A 14125-nucleotide genomic window follows, 5' to 3' on the forward strand; every position below is an offset into this window, starting at 1 on the left:
CTCTGCTCATGGAAAAAGAAATGTCAATGCCTAGCAGAGCAAGAAGTGTAACTTAAATGGTAGTAAATCCTTATGTCCAGTGATGTGACGTCATGGAGGGAATATGATGTAGATTCTAAGCATTATACAGCAGGTTTTTTTTTCATTCCATAGAAGTTTGGTAAGGGGGTAATTGTCCAGATTCACATAACCGGAAATGTCAGGACAAAAAGTGAGACTAAGCAAGCGTCCAGATAAGTTTGACTGTATATGGGCCTCTGTTGACATCTATCAATATTTGCCAAAGTCGTCTGGAAACAAATTCCCTGGTTTATTTTTCTATGATTTTCTTTCACCCGCTTAGCCAGGATTGAAGAGCTACATAACCCTGACTATTGCCTGTGTACATGTCCAGTAAGTGAATGGGATACAAATCCATATTTCTTTAAGTTTTCCTGTTTAACAGGTGGTCTTGACAATGACGTCCCATCATCTCGACATGAGTTGGGTTAACAGACCTTACTCTATGGAGAATGACAGCTGTCCCCTGTTGCCTTGATGTTGAAGGGATCTACAGTAAAACACCTTTAGAACGAACTCCAAGGGGCCACTGAAATTAGTTCGTTGTATCCGTAGTTCGATATTCACTTTTTTATATGATAATATAAGGTTTATTCGGGACTTTTAAAACAGTTCGCTATAGCCGCCAGTTTGTTATATCCGTGTTCGTTATAAAAGTATTCTACTGTACATCAATACTTTGAGATATCGGGAGATTCAACACAACCAGCAAGTGACTACTAAATCTTGAACATACAGGGACCAGGCTTCTATTTCAAGACAACCGCAAGTTTGTCACTCCAAAGTTTGACACAATACGTCCATAGATAATCTGTTAATCCTGGTAGCTCACTATAGTTATTTGCTAAACAAGGAATTACATCTAGACCAGGAGTCTAGCTACTCACCAGCCAGACTGTTATGGTAGAATGATTGGATTGCATCCTTAATGAACTGGTCAGATTTTCCTTCTCCCTTTAACTGCAGCACTTGTGCCTCCTGCTCCTTGTATCGCATTTCCAGAGGTGCTCCAACTTCTCCCATGAAGCTGGCAACTCTACCAGACAACCAAGCCCGGCTGCCGGCCATGTCAGCCACCTCCAGGTTGCCTCCCTTCAGGGCCAGGCTTTCACGTTTCAGATGCTGGTACATCTCACTAACTTCACTGTCCACAGCTGGAACAGTTGGGTAAAGTACTGAATATATGATTTAAAATTTAAATAATATGCCAAATGAAATACATGTCTGTGTTGTCAAATAAAATTGATATAATCACAACTTGGACAGCCATTAGTGACCATGTCATGAGATAAACTCTCTAAACCATCATCATTTTTTTACTTGTATTGTCAAATTCAATTTGGGTTTACAGGATTTGGCTCCTAAGAAAAAGTGCTGGAAGTGTAGCCATTTGAGAAGCATCACCACACTTCTACCAGGATTCACCCACAGAACAAATGAAATTTGAGGGTAGATAGGAAATAATTGCATCCAAAAGGAAATATCCTTATTTTTGAAAATATTGTTGAAATAACTATTTACCTTGTTGTTTGTTTGTTTGTTGTTTAATGCCACACTCAGCTATATTCCAGCTATATGAGAGTGGTCTGTAACTAACAGAATCTGGACAAGACAATCCAGTCATAGACATCAGGAACATCTGAGATACAAATACATGTGTCAACTAACTCAGTGAGGCTGACCATCCGATCCTGTTAATTGCTGTTTATCCATTCCTTATTCCTTGGTAGCTAGTCACATGTACATAATCTCAAGCTTAGTTGTATATGTCCAATTCCATCAACCTACTTGCTGAATATTTGGCCATTTCCAGAAGCAGCTTGTCCTGTAGCAGGGTGTACTTGTTGTCTAGAGCAGCGAAGATCTCCACCATTCCAACACTCTCTCTTGATCTTCGCACTTTCACTTCATGGTCAAGTCCTACATCTAGTCCGTCATCAAACAGTACAGACTCAATTCCATATTGGTTCCATCTGAAGTAGCAAGTTCACATACAGCTTCTTGGAAAATACAGACAGAATTTTTACTTCAAAAGTGACCTTACAAGTCATTGGTACAAATAATTGAATTCGAAGTGTTTTGTTGTGGTGATAATTTTGTTGAAAATATATCAAATGAGTCAGTTACTTCACACTTAGTACATTCCTAAAAATGCCAAGGATTATGTTATGTTTGCTCAAAAACAGTGACTGTTGTAGGGTCTGAATACACTTGTCAGAGGGATACAGAAAGTATGCAATCTAGACTATCAGTTGTCAGTCTTCCATTTTGTGGAAGCCACTGTGGATGAGTGAATTAGATCACTGACTGGCGAGTAGGTGCCTGAAGGGCCTTGACCCCCTCAAAAGTATTAAAATGTGTATTTTACTGAGAAAGTGTGATCATGAATATATTCCATGTAACATATGTTGTACTGAGGGGTCAGCTATAACATTTACATTTACATTTACAGCTTTGATTTCTGTAACTTCATAAGAAAATCTGTTCCTGTTTCATGCAGTATACACTAAGTTGAAAAGCAATGGAGTAAGTGCCTAACTCTGTCAGAATGAATTTAAGACACATTACACATTTGTACTGGTGACCGTAATATCAGCGTGTTAAATCTAATTTCTCTGAAATTAAGTTTGTCCCCACAGACGGAAGGACAGAGGTATGATCTCTATACACTTATGGCAGGCGACAATAAAGACATTTTGTTGGAATATGAAGGTTTCCATTTAAGATTCACTGAAAGATTGCATGTGCATTTTTTTCAGTTTATTGAGGAATGAGGAAAACCCTGATGTGAAAACTGCTGTTAAACACAGGCGACTGAACCTGTAGGCCTTGCTCATATGTAGCATCTTTCCTTCTCCAGCCACAAAAGGTGGTTTGGTTTCTTGAATATGCATGAATCCGTGGCATGACAATTGAAGTCAGCAGAAAGGGGGTTCCCTGGACTGTAATTGTGATTCCATGACTTTCCATAGTGTTGGAAATAGTCTACTTTGCTGGGTGTGGCTAACCTTTTTACACTCATGGGGAAATGAATGCAAAATCATGTGACCAGTTCAGCTAATCAGACTACAGGAATTACAATGATCATAACAGAAATTGAATGACAACAGACAGTATTGCATAATAGTAAAACTACACATGATTGGAAGAGTTCCAACAGTTGCTTGCATGTTCACACAAGCTGCTGTCACGCTTGTAGAGTGTCTTGTGCAACAGACAGTGTTCACACAAGCTGCTGTCACACTTGTAGAGTGTCTTGTGCAACAGACAGTGTTCACACAAGCTGCTGTCACACTTGTAGAGTGTCTTGTGCAACAGACAGTGTTCACACAAGCTGCTGTCACACTTGTAGAGCGTCTTGTGCAACAGACAGTGTTCACACAAGCTGCTGTCACACTTGTAGAGTGTCTTGTGCAACAGACAGTGTTCACACAAGCTGCTGTCACACTTGTAGAGTGTCTTGTGCAACAGACAGTGTTCACACAAGCTGCTGTCACACTTGTAGAGTGTCTTGTGCAACCAACAGTGTTCACACAAGCTGCTGTCACACTTGTAGAGTGTCTTGTGCAACAGACAGTGTTCACACAAGCTGCTGTCACACTTGTAGAGTGTCTTGTGCAACAGACAGTGTTCACACAAGCTGCTGTCACACTTGTAGAGTGTCTTGTGCAACAGACAGTGTTCACACAAGCTGCTGTCACACTTGTAGAGCGTCTTGTGCAACCAACAGTGTTCACACAAGCTGCTGTCACACTTGTAGAGTGTCTTGTGCAACCAACAGTGTTCACACAAGCTGCTGTCACACTTGTAGAGAGTCTTGTGCAACAGACAGTGTTCACACAAGCTGCTGTCACACTTGTAGAGTGTCTTGTGCACAGTGTTCAACAGTGTTCACACAAGCTGCTGTCACACTTGTAGAGTGTCTTGTGCAACCAACAGTGTTCACAGTGTTCACACAAGCTGCTGTCACACTTGTAGAGAGTCTTGTGCAACAGACAGTGTTCACACAAGCTGCTGTCACACTTGTAGAGAGTCTTGTGCAACCAACAGTGTTCACACAAGCTGCTGTCACACTTGTAGAGTGTCTTGTGCAACAGACAGTGTTCACACAAGCTGCTGTCACACTTTGTACAGTGTCTTGTGCAACAGACAGTGTTCACACAAGCTGCTGTCACACTTGTAGAGTGTCTTGTGCAACAGTGTTCACACAAGCTGCTGTCACACTTGTAGAGTGTCTTGTGCAACCAACAGTGTTCACACAAGCTGCTGTCACACTTGTAGAGTGTCTTGTGCAACAGACAGTGTTCACACAAGCTGCTGTCACACTTGTAGAGTGTCTTGTGCAACAGACAGTGTTCACACAAGCTGCTGTCACACTTGTAGAGTGTCTTGTGCAACCAACAGTGTTCACACAAGCTGCTGTCACACTTGTAGAGTGTCTTGTGCAACAGACAGTGTTCACACAAGCTGCTGTCACACTTGTAGAGTGTCTTGTGCAACAGACAGTGTTCACACAAGCTGCTGTCACACTTGTAGAGCGTCTTGCGCAACCAACAGTGTTCACACAAGCTGCTGTCACACTTGTAGAGTGTCTTGTGCAACAGACAGGCCTCATCCTCTTCACCAGGTTCATGATACCTGAGTAGTGGCATTCCGCTCTGGATGAGAGCTCCTTGCAGGGCCAAGTGACAAGACCATATGACACAAGCTGGCCTCAGAGTGAGTGAGTGTAAACATCCCGGAGATGTTCATTAGATTTAAGTGAAATGCCTGCTTACCAATCCACCCTTGGAAGCAATTTTATACACTCATGGGTGGATATCCAGCTACGTCAATAGTGTTTTCAATATTACATTGTCTCGTCAAGGTACAGGGAACTCCAGCATCATGTCTATTGTTCCAGGTGCCTGCAGGCTGCAGTTTCTGGAAGACTGCTGCTGCCTATCTGGGTTTCGAGACCAGAACTATTTGTGGCCTTCCTACAATGACCTGACTTGATCATATCTACTTGCCATGTGCAATCTGGAGACTTAGCATGTACACCAGGCAGGTCCCACCTTAAACATCCAGCTGACTACCTGAGAAGGAGTCACTCAACTCAAGTTTGACTGCCTGACCACATACAGCTGAATTCTGCATGCCATGCAAAAGTGGGTCTAAAAAGTGTTATTCAGAAAATAAGGAAACAAAAAGTGTAAAGTCACTGATAATCTGTCTTACTTTCTTAAAAGTCATTTACTTGTACAAACTATAGAATGACAGTGAAAAAAGAAAAATTAAACGTCCACTCTGTGGTTAGGCTGCTACACAAACAAGAAGATGTCTGCATCATCTAAAATACTTACTTGTTGAGCTTTCTATTAGCACAGTGTCTTATGTCATCTAACTGGCTTGAGTCTTCTTTCTGGCAAATCAAGAAACATCAGTTTTAATTCCTAAACATAATTATACTCAAAAGCAGTTTATTCAGTGACTGCCATATAATTTCTAAGTCTGGTGCTTGAATTGGAACTGCAGATTTCCGAGCTTAGACTAGATGCCTAGTTCAAATAGTAAAGCCAACCAGCAAGTTTACAAACTGAGGAAACCCTCCTCCCATGCCACATTCCATACGATCAGCAGAAGGCATATTCTGGTCGGCATAGCAAGGCACTGACACCTATGTTGGTCATCCTTGAAACCAGCATGCTAAGCCCTAATTTGTGCAGCAATGTAAATGCCATATTATATCCCATTCTGGACCATTCAACCTGAGGTGGCATGATGTGTTGAACGGACCATTGAGGTTAACCCAGCAAAGTACAAGGTAAGGATGTCACCAGCAGATGAAGTAATACCTTGTTATCTGGATCCACCAAACTACACATAAACTGTGACAAGGGATTGAAACTTCAGTTTTATCAAAGCACAGAGTATACATTTCTAGTTTCAAAATATTTCACATGGGCTATGTAGTAGATATACTTGAATCAAAGTTTTGTTCGTGTTTTCTCATTTAAAATACAAAAGGCATAGGCTGTACCACAAAAAAATTACAGATATCATTGAGTGAGTGAGTTTAGTTTTATGCTGCTTTTGCAATATTCCAGCAATAACATGTTGGGGGACACCAGCAATGGTCTCAACACGTACATTGCACCCATGTGGAGACTCAAACCCGGGTCTTCAGCGTGACAAGTGAATGCTTTAACCACTGAGCTACCCCACTGCCCCTTATAGGTATCATTGAGATATGTCAGCTGAAACAGGATAATGAACTCATAATGTAGTGTCAAGTCTGCTTACCTTGAACTGCGACAATGTATGATACTGATGTTCTAGGAAATCAATGTGTGTTTCTGCTAGTCTGGCATTCTCAGCTGCCATCTGTTCCTGGGAAAATTTTTCACCAGAAGATAGCACACACAGCCATGAACACAACTCATCAAAAAACACATCTGCATTCGCCTCAGTCCTTGAGCTGAGGAAGTCATGCCAAGTCTGCATGCTGAAACTTTCTCCATGGAACTCCTTAAAGAGCATGAGGGCATCCTTGAGTGTAATCCTGTGATCTCCATTATAATCCAGAGCCTGGAAGTCCCAGTATGCCTGCTCATGTATTGCCTGCAACCTCTCTATCTCCTCCAGCACACCAACAAAGCTGCTGCGGGTAACGACACCGTCCTGCCCACAAACCTGCTGTATAGCAGTGTTCACCAGCTGAGTGGAAACAGGGCTGAAGGAAAGTGTATGGTGCAGGTCAAGCAACTGGCCAGCAGTAATATAACCAAGTTTACAGGTGTCCAGTCGGTCAAACACATCTTCAACTCCCATGGTTCTCACTTGTCATCAGTCTAGACCAGCTAAAACAGATTAAAATTTCATTATGCCAATGTTACACATCTGCACCCACATTATGACATCCACATTATGACATCCACATTATGACATCCACATTATGACATCATCCACATTATGACATCCACATTATGACATCCACATTATGACATTCACATTATGACATCCACATTATGACATCCACTTTATGACATCCACATTATGACATTCACTTTATGACATTCACATTATGACATCCACATTATGACATCCACATTATGACATTCACTTTATGACATTCACATTATGACATCCACATTATGACATTCACTTTATGACATTCACATTATGACATCCACATTATGACATTCACATTATGACATTCACTTTATGACATTCACATTATGACATTCACATTATGACATCCACATTATGACATTCACTTTATGACATTCACATTATGACACCCATATTATGACATCCACATTATGTTAAGACAATGGTGCTGTCTTATGACAAGTCACCGAGTCATCAAGTAACCTTGACATCTCAACATCCTGGCACCTATCTGTTCATCTGATCAGGATGAAGTATGATCTGTAATGCTGCAGTATAATGTCAATGCTTTGATGTGTTCTAGTATATGCTTTACCTCAAACTACTGTGGAAAAGCCCATCTTGCCATTAAATGACGTATTTCCTCTACTAGTAACCAATAACATTATAGAGCAACAGGTTTCTGCTGAAACTGTGCCATCAATGACACTGATCATGCAAGAGGTAGGGTATACACTGAGAGACAGTGTAGGAAAATACACTGGCAGTCCTGGCTGCTCTGACAACTGATGTTTTTCTGTACATTGTTTATAACCAATGGAGAATCAGGTAAACACTGTCATCCAATGATTGTTGTCAGGGGCTACTAACAAGACTGGGTGGTCAGGCCCATTGACTTGGTTGATGTACATCATATTATTCATATTGCCTACATTAATGCTCATGATGTTTATCATTGGACTGTCTGATTGAAACTACATTATAAACTGGCCACTGCCGTGTGGCTTGGAGTCTATGGAGAGCAGTAGGAAACAACAAACAAAACAAAACCATATGCATATGCTGTGTTTTTACATATGAAATATCTGTGAACTTCAAGACTATACCCATCATCATCCATTGTTGTCTGGGACACAGTGACACTTAGCAGACAGTCATTCCCATATGATCTCATCATTCTCCATACAAACTTCACATAGTAATATTGAAAGGGTTTCACCACCACATCCAAGTTGGTATGGTGTGTATGCACATATTAAATCAATGCATTATGGGATATTGGATTATCTGCTGTCACGTAGCTGAGAACAAACAAAACAAAGCAACACTTTCTAGATCTAACACTTATGAACAACAAAACAGTCACATTGATAACACCACGGTACGTAGTCAGTGATGAGATTAACGGTGCGGGAATTCTACCTTAAGTACCTCATGTTTATCATAAGAACCACCTCAACGATCTAAACATTTTGGTTGATTGACTCAAGTGTGGATCTTTGACAAAATGCATAGTATGGACTTCCTTCTATGTGAGGCTGAGAACGTGGATAAAGCTGCTGATCTCTTGGTAAAGTCTCATACCTCTTGATTGAGAAGTCATCACTAGCAGATACAAGCAGTTCACCATAGTTGGTTCTCAGGCTATGTACAGTGTGAGGAAATGCATTTCAGAAAATGTAAGGGCATGGAACAAAGTGCAAAGGTAAATGTACAATCAAAATTTAAATTATTGCAAAAAAACAAACCACACCTTTATGTTGAAACCCATGTCTATTACAAGTGCACCAAATTGTACATTTTGAACAAAAATAATATGTTGTTTCGTTTTCATTGCCTTTACACAGTATTGATAACACACGAATCTTCACATAATTGGGTTTTTTTCACAGTATACTTTTTAAAAAGTTGATCTGTCAGTTTTGTTGACAAGTCAAATGTATGATAGAAATCCACATGCACAGTACATGAAGATCAAGGGTATGGTGCTTAGACGTCTGGTACATTAACAGCACATACCTAGAGTCTTGGCCATGTTCAGGTTTAATCACGGGACAGAACAATTGCAAGTACACAAATTTTCAACGTCATTGATCCAGGAGATGATATGTACAGATGCCGGCAATACCAACAATGCTGCTGTTACCAAATACTGTAATTCCTCTAATAAGGGCTGGGTCTCTAATATGCGCCGGGGGTAAAGCAGCTCACTAACAATTATGGTAATTACAACCAGTAAGAGCAAAAGGGCCGGGCCTCTAATAAGCGCCAGTTCTGGAATTCTGTTGAAAAATAAGCACCTGGGCACTTATTACAGGAAATGTGGTTGTAGGTCATGTAACATAAGCTCACTAAACTTTCAAGGTGAGCTTTACAAATCTTTTGATTTTTACAAGAAACTTTCATTCTGTAGCGTGTGGTCCTGTGAGCTCAGCTCAGGTCAGAATCAGTTGAAGTTAAGCAAAATTGGGCACAGAGAGTCCTTGGATGGGTGACCGTGTTTGACTGATGACTCTTGAGAGTTTCTAGTCCTGCCCCACAACGAAGCACATGTGATACATGTGGTCTCACCCTAGGCAAGTGAATTTGTTCAAAGTTGCCTCTGTTCACCCAGCAGAAAATGGGTACCCGGTGAAATAAGTCATGAGACTATTAACCTTCTAGCGCGCCTAACATGCAAGTTGGGTTATCCGGGGTAATAATGATCAGATTATGCACTTTGAGCAGGATATCTAGCCTGGAAAAGGCACGTTATAAATATTCTCATTATTATTCGGCAAAATTCAACGATCTGTTGTAGTGCAACATATCCTAGTAGATAAACTTAAGAATATTATTTAAATTTTAGAAAAATCAAAGTGACATAAATGATCTTACGCCATTGTGGTTTCCGAGTCAAACATTCCTACAGATTGTTCAAGTTACCACTAAGAAAAACTGTAACACTTCCACATTGACAAGCAGAATTTGGCTATTGATTGTAAGAAACTGTATGTTATATCAAACCATGTCATTTCAGGAAAAATCACTAACACATGTGAAAACCCATAATTTTTTACACACCATAATCAAAGAATGAAATTATTGCCACTGTGATAGACATGCACTGATACTTTCTCTTTCCATCTTACTGTATGTACACTAAGAAGGAGCAAGTGTCAACATGAATATTATAGATGTAACATTTTCAGAAAATAATATTTCAGGGATGTTTTTTAGCCTATATTTTTATATTTCAGTTCTTAATGATTATATTTGCAATAACTTTGTTAAGACTATCATAAAATAACTATAAGATTTTCATCTCCCTTCTAATGAGCTGCACTCCACCTAAAACCATTGAACTTTCCAAAGTGCATACAAGAAAATTATGTCATCCATTCATTCTGTAACAGACTACTATCCATCAATAATGTTATGAGAGGATACAGTCAACAATTTGTTTAACAGACAATATCATATGTAAATAAGATGCCCCCTACCTCACTTCATTTTTAATGAAATAAGATGAAATTCTAAAACTTTGTCAGTGTGGCCAGATTTCATAGCACTCTTATCTCATCCTTATCTTAACTGTCAAACAGTTGATGGTGTTGAGAAATGAAAAGAAAACATTTATCTGGCTATTGTTGTATAAAATATGTTGCCATAGCAACTAAAGATCGCTTGAGTTTGCTTCGAAGCTAACTGTGCGCTGAGATGAAGGACACCATCGGTAGATAACAAAATACAAGAGAAACATTTGTCTGCAGATATTGAATAAATTTACAGACTAAGAATAATTCGGTGAAACCATCTGAGATCATAGTCCAAATAAGTGCTGCCTTTCATCTTGGAGTTAAATAAGTGTCAGGGGACCTGTCTACCACCTTTATCACAGCTATACTGGTGTATATATTATGGACATTGAATGTGTGTTAATGTATATATTATGGACATTGAAAGCGTGTCAATGTCCCAGTGTAAATACTGTCAACTGGGATGTACCATTGACATTAAATCAGGGAAGGATCTTTGCCAGTATCTCCTGTTGAAAACCTGTGAACATGTGTGGGAATGATAAGCAAATATATAAAGGGGGTCATGGGATGTTATTGTGCGTATCAAGCAAAGACAGCTCGATTGAACAGACGATCAACACTCAATGTAACAATGTGTGAAATCCATTTTAAAACAAATGTTTACAGTGTTTCGAATGATGCTATTTGTCATCAAAAGTGAACTTACATTCCAAGGGGCTAGTCTAGCAAATGCTCTGTGTTATTGTGTACTAGGCTACACTCACACTCGTACGTAAACTAGACATGACAAAGACCATCACACCATGTCTGGTGTGTTCATTGTGTACGTTTCTACTGCGTTGCACCTTCGATACAATCCGCCATGTTGTATACACTGTTGCCAGGAGTAACGGGATTTGTCTTCAGCTTGTTCATGTTGATCGCCCGTATTCGCGACTACTCGGCCCCTTTCGCCATGAACCACGACAAGCAGCAGTCTGCGCTTGGGCACGTTGCTTCCTGTTGGTTGCTTGCCAATTTTCACGCGGTCCATATGTGTTCGGTTCAGACATATTATCAGTTTCTCGACGGAACATGCCAAGAATGAAATACGTAGATTATATCTAAATGTCCACATTGAACAAATTAATGACCAATTTCTTAGACAAAAGTGTACATGACTGGTTGTTGTATCGGTGTAATTTTCATGGTATGATAATATGGGTGAAGTTGGTGATCTAGTGAGTTGTGAGATTACCAAGTGTTAGGAACCAGATAAGCGGCATTTATGCAATACATAAATTAAAACTATGACGTATATACATATCTTGTGATGTTGATTTTCGTGTTGACTCGTACCTACTGACTATGGTTGATTGTGTATTAATTTGTTGAATAGAAATATTGAAGTTATTTGCGTTCACATGTACAAAAGCATCATTCTTGTTGAACAACGCACGTGCAACAATAGGTGTTAAATGACTTCCACAAAGAGAACCTAATAAAACCTTGCTCCGTGTCGTGGAATAATCTGTGTTAGTGTTCGTCAAGGTGTGACTCGCCCCCTATCGGTGTTCTGAAAAGGATATTGTCAATGATAGCATTTGTCATTGTGTATGTATGTCCTCCCCGACAACAGCATGCTTGTTTACTGGTAATAAGTGAAGCGTGAAGCACATAACACCAGTTTATTAGTCCAGCAAATAAACTGGACATATTCAGGTTCTTCCATTGCATAGCCAGTTCGTAGACACATACATGTTCTCAGATATTAGCTGATGACTGAGCTTCATGACTTAAATAAAAGAATCAATGGCATTACTGCTCCTGCTTATCTCCGGCATAGACATATAACAATTGACTGATAAGTTCTGAGCCCAACATAGAACTACAAAAAGCCTTGCTCTTAGTCGTAAAATAATTTGTATTGGTGTTTGTCAAGACACTGGAGCACTGTGAAGGACCGGGGTGGAATAGTCTTGAACAACTCTCTCCTTCCGGAAGAGGCAACAGCGGCATCGGGTAGTCGGACGCGCTGACGTGTTGGGGTCATGTCACCGCACCCCGATTGCGAAGGTCATGGTGTAAATCCCTTTCAACATTAATGCACCTTTCCCAGCATCGTAGGTGGGATTTTATACCTCCTTGGTGGACTTGATAAAAAATGAATAGCATGCTCCGTTTTATTTTCTGACTTTTTCGATGATAGTCAATCCTGCTGACACGTGCACCTCACGGTCGACGAACTCAGAAGAAGTGACTATTCCGACTAATGGGATAGTGTTTGTCTTTTTTGTTGGTGGATACATATACACTCTAAACCATAAATGTTCAAGCAGAACAGTGGACGCGTCCGTGCATGTTCTGAATTGGAACACATATGCCATATTTAGAACATATAACAGTCGTGTTCTGTTTTAGAACACATGTGTTCAAAGTCTGTGAGGTATGTGTTCTAATTTCAGAACACAATGAGTGATTAGAACACCGTGGTTTCATAAATCATAATTATTAACCTGTTAAGATATTTTAAGACAATGCTGAACATTACAGAATCGGACATTTAAAGGTTTTAAAGACATTGTTAAACATTTCTGTATTTAACATTCTTCCCATGGGAGAATACTTGTATTTTGCAAGCGGAAAATGTTTCCTCCAAATATTCTAAGCAACTGGGTAAAATCTGGTTATATTTGGTTTACCATTGATAAATAACTCAGTAAGCAAATTCTAAAGTAGACTCTCAAAACGCATAGTGTTCCTTTACATTTGATGAAATGAACACGTCAGGACTTTATCTGTTCTATAAGGTTTGATTTGATATCTATTCGGACAGCGTGTGTTCGGGTTAGATCAGCTGATGTTCTAACAAAGTGACGTCATGATAAGCATGCGCAGTTGTATCTTCCCTAACGCTACCAATTAAAAGTCGTTTGGCGCCACAGGTCAAAAGGATATTCCCAGAACAAGCTTTCTTTTCTCTTCTGCTGTCAAATCTGCCATGTCAACAAAGGAAGCCGTCTGCCACACAAGGGAGATAAATCTTGATGTAGTAAGGTTCATTCTTAAGCCTACAAGAGTTGCCTCCCATATTGAGTACCTACCTAATGTAACACCTATTTTAAAATTCTGTTATCAGTATTAGGAAACAAAGATGTTCTCAATAATATCCGGAAATACTGGGAATGTATATATATATATATATATATATATATATATATATATATTCATACTGGGAATGAATATATATATATATATACAAAGCATTTCTATGTCTGCCAACGTCTGCCATACGATAGCTGCAGGTAATTTGTACTAAATTGAGCTATTCTGAATCTTATATAGTTGATATCAAACAAATTGTATTCTGAGGAAACGTGTGTTTAAAAAAACTTGCCATAAATTCATTTTTCTGAACTTAAATAATTACAACAATTCTGGATTGTTCGGTACACACTGATTTTGTTAAAACAGCATTCATTTAATGCATAAACGACCTTCCTTGTAATACCATTTTTATTAAACGAGTTAATGATTTGGTATCAAACAAGCGAAAGCGAGTTTGAGACTAAATCTTTCACGAGTTTAATAAAAATGGTATTTCACGGAAGCGAGTTTAGTATTCTGTTTATTACTCACCAACATAAATTATTCTAAGATGCCTAGCGGTTAGAACAATAAAAACAACAACC

General features: G+C 39.5%; 1 protein-coding gene across 2 annotated transcripts in view; it reads right to left on the minus strand.

The window, feature by feature from the left end:
- The window catches only part of LOC124288178, a 92737-nt gene extending 81416 nt beyond the window's left edge, over nt 1-11321 (minus strand). For both annotated transcript variants that reach the window (XM_046724768.1, XM_046724774.1), the window contains exons 1-5: nt 11161-11321; nt 6346-6902; nt 5406-5464; nt 1849-2033; nt 948-1214 (exon numbers count right to left, since the gene is read on the minus strand). In XM_046724768.1, the coding sequence (XP_046580724.1) occupies nt 948-1214; nt 1849-2033; nt 5406-5464; nt 6346-6873 (1039 nt within the window). In that variant the 5' untranslated portion in view covers nt 6874-6902; nt 11161-11321. The remainder of the gene's footprint in view (nt 1-947; nt 1215-1848; nt 2034-5405; nt 5465-6345; nt 6903-11160) is intronic.
- Between the last annotated feature and the right edge of the window lie 2804 nt (nt 11322-14125).

Source organism: Haliotis rubra, unplaced genomic scaffold (genome assembly GCF_003918875.1).
Source record: "Haliotis rubra isolate DU_JTF1 unplaced genomic scaffold, ASM391887v1 Scf111, whole genome shotgun sequence".
NCBI lineage: Eukaryota > Metazoa > Mollusca > Gastropoda > Lepetellida > Haliotidae > Haliotis > Haliotis rubra.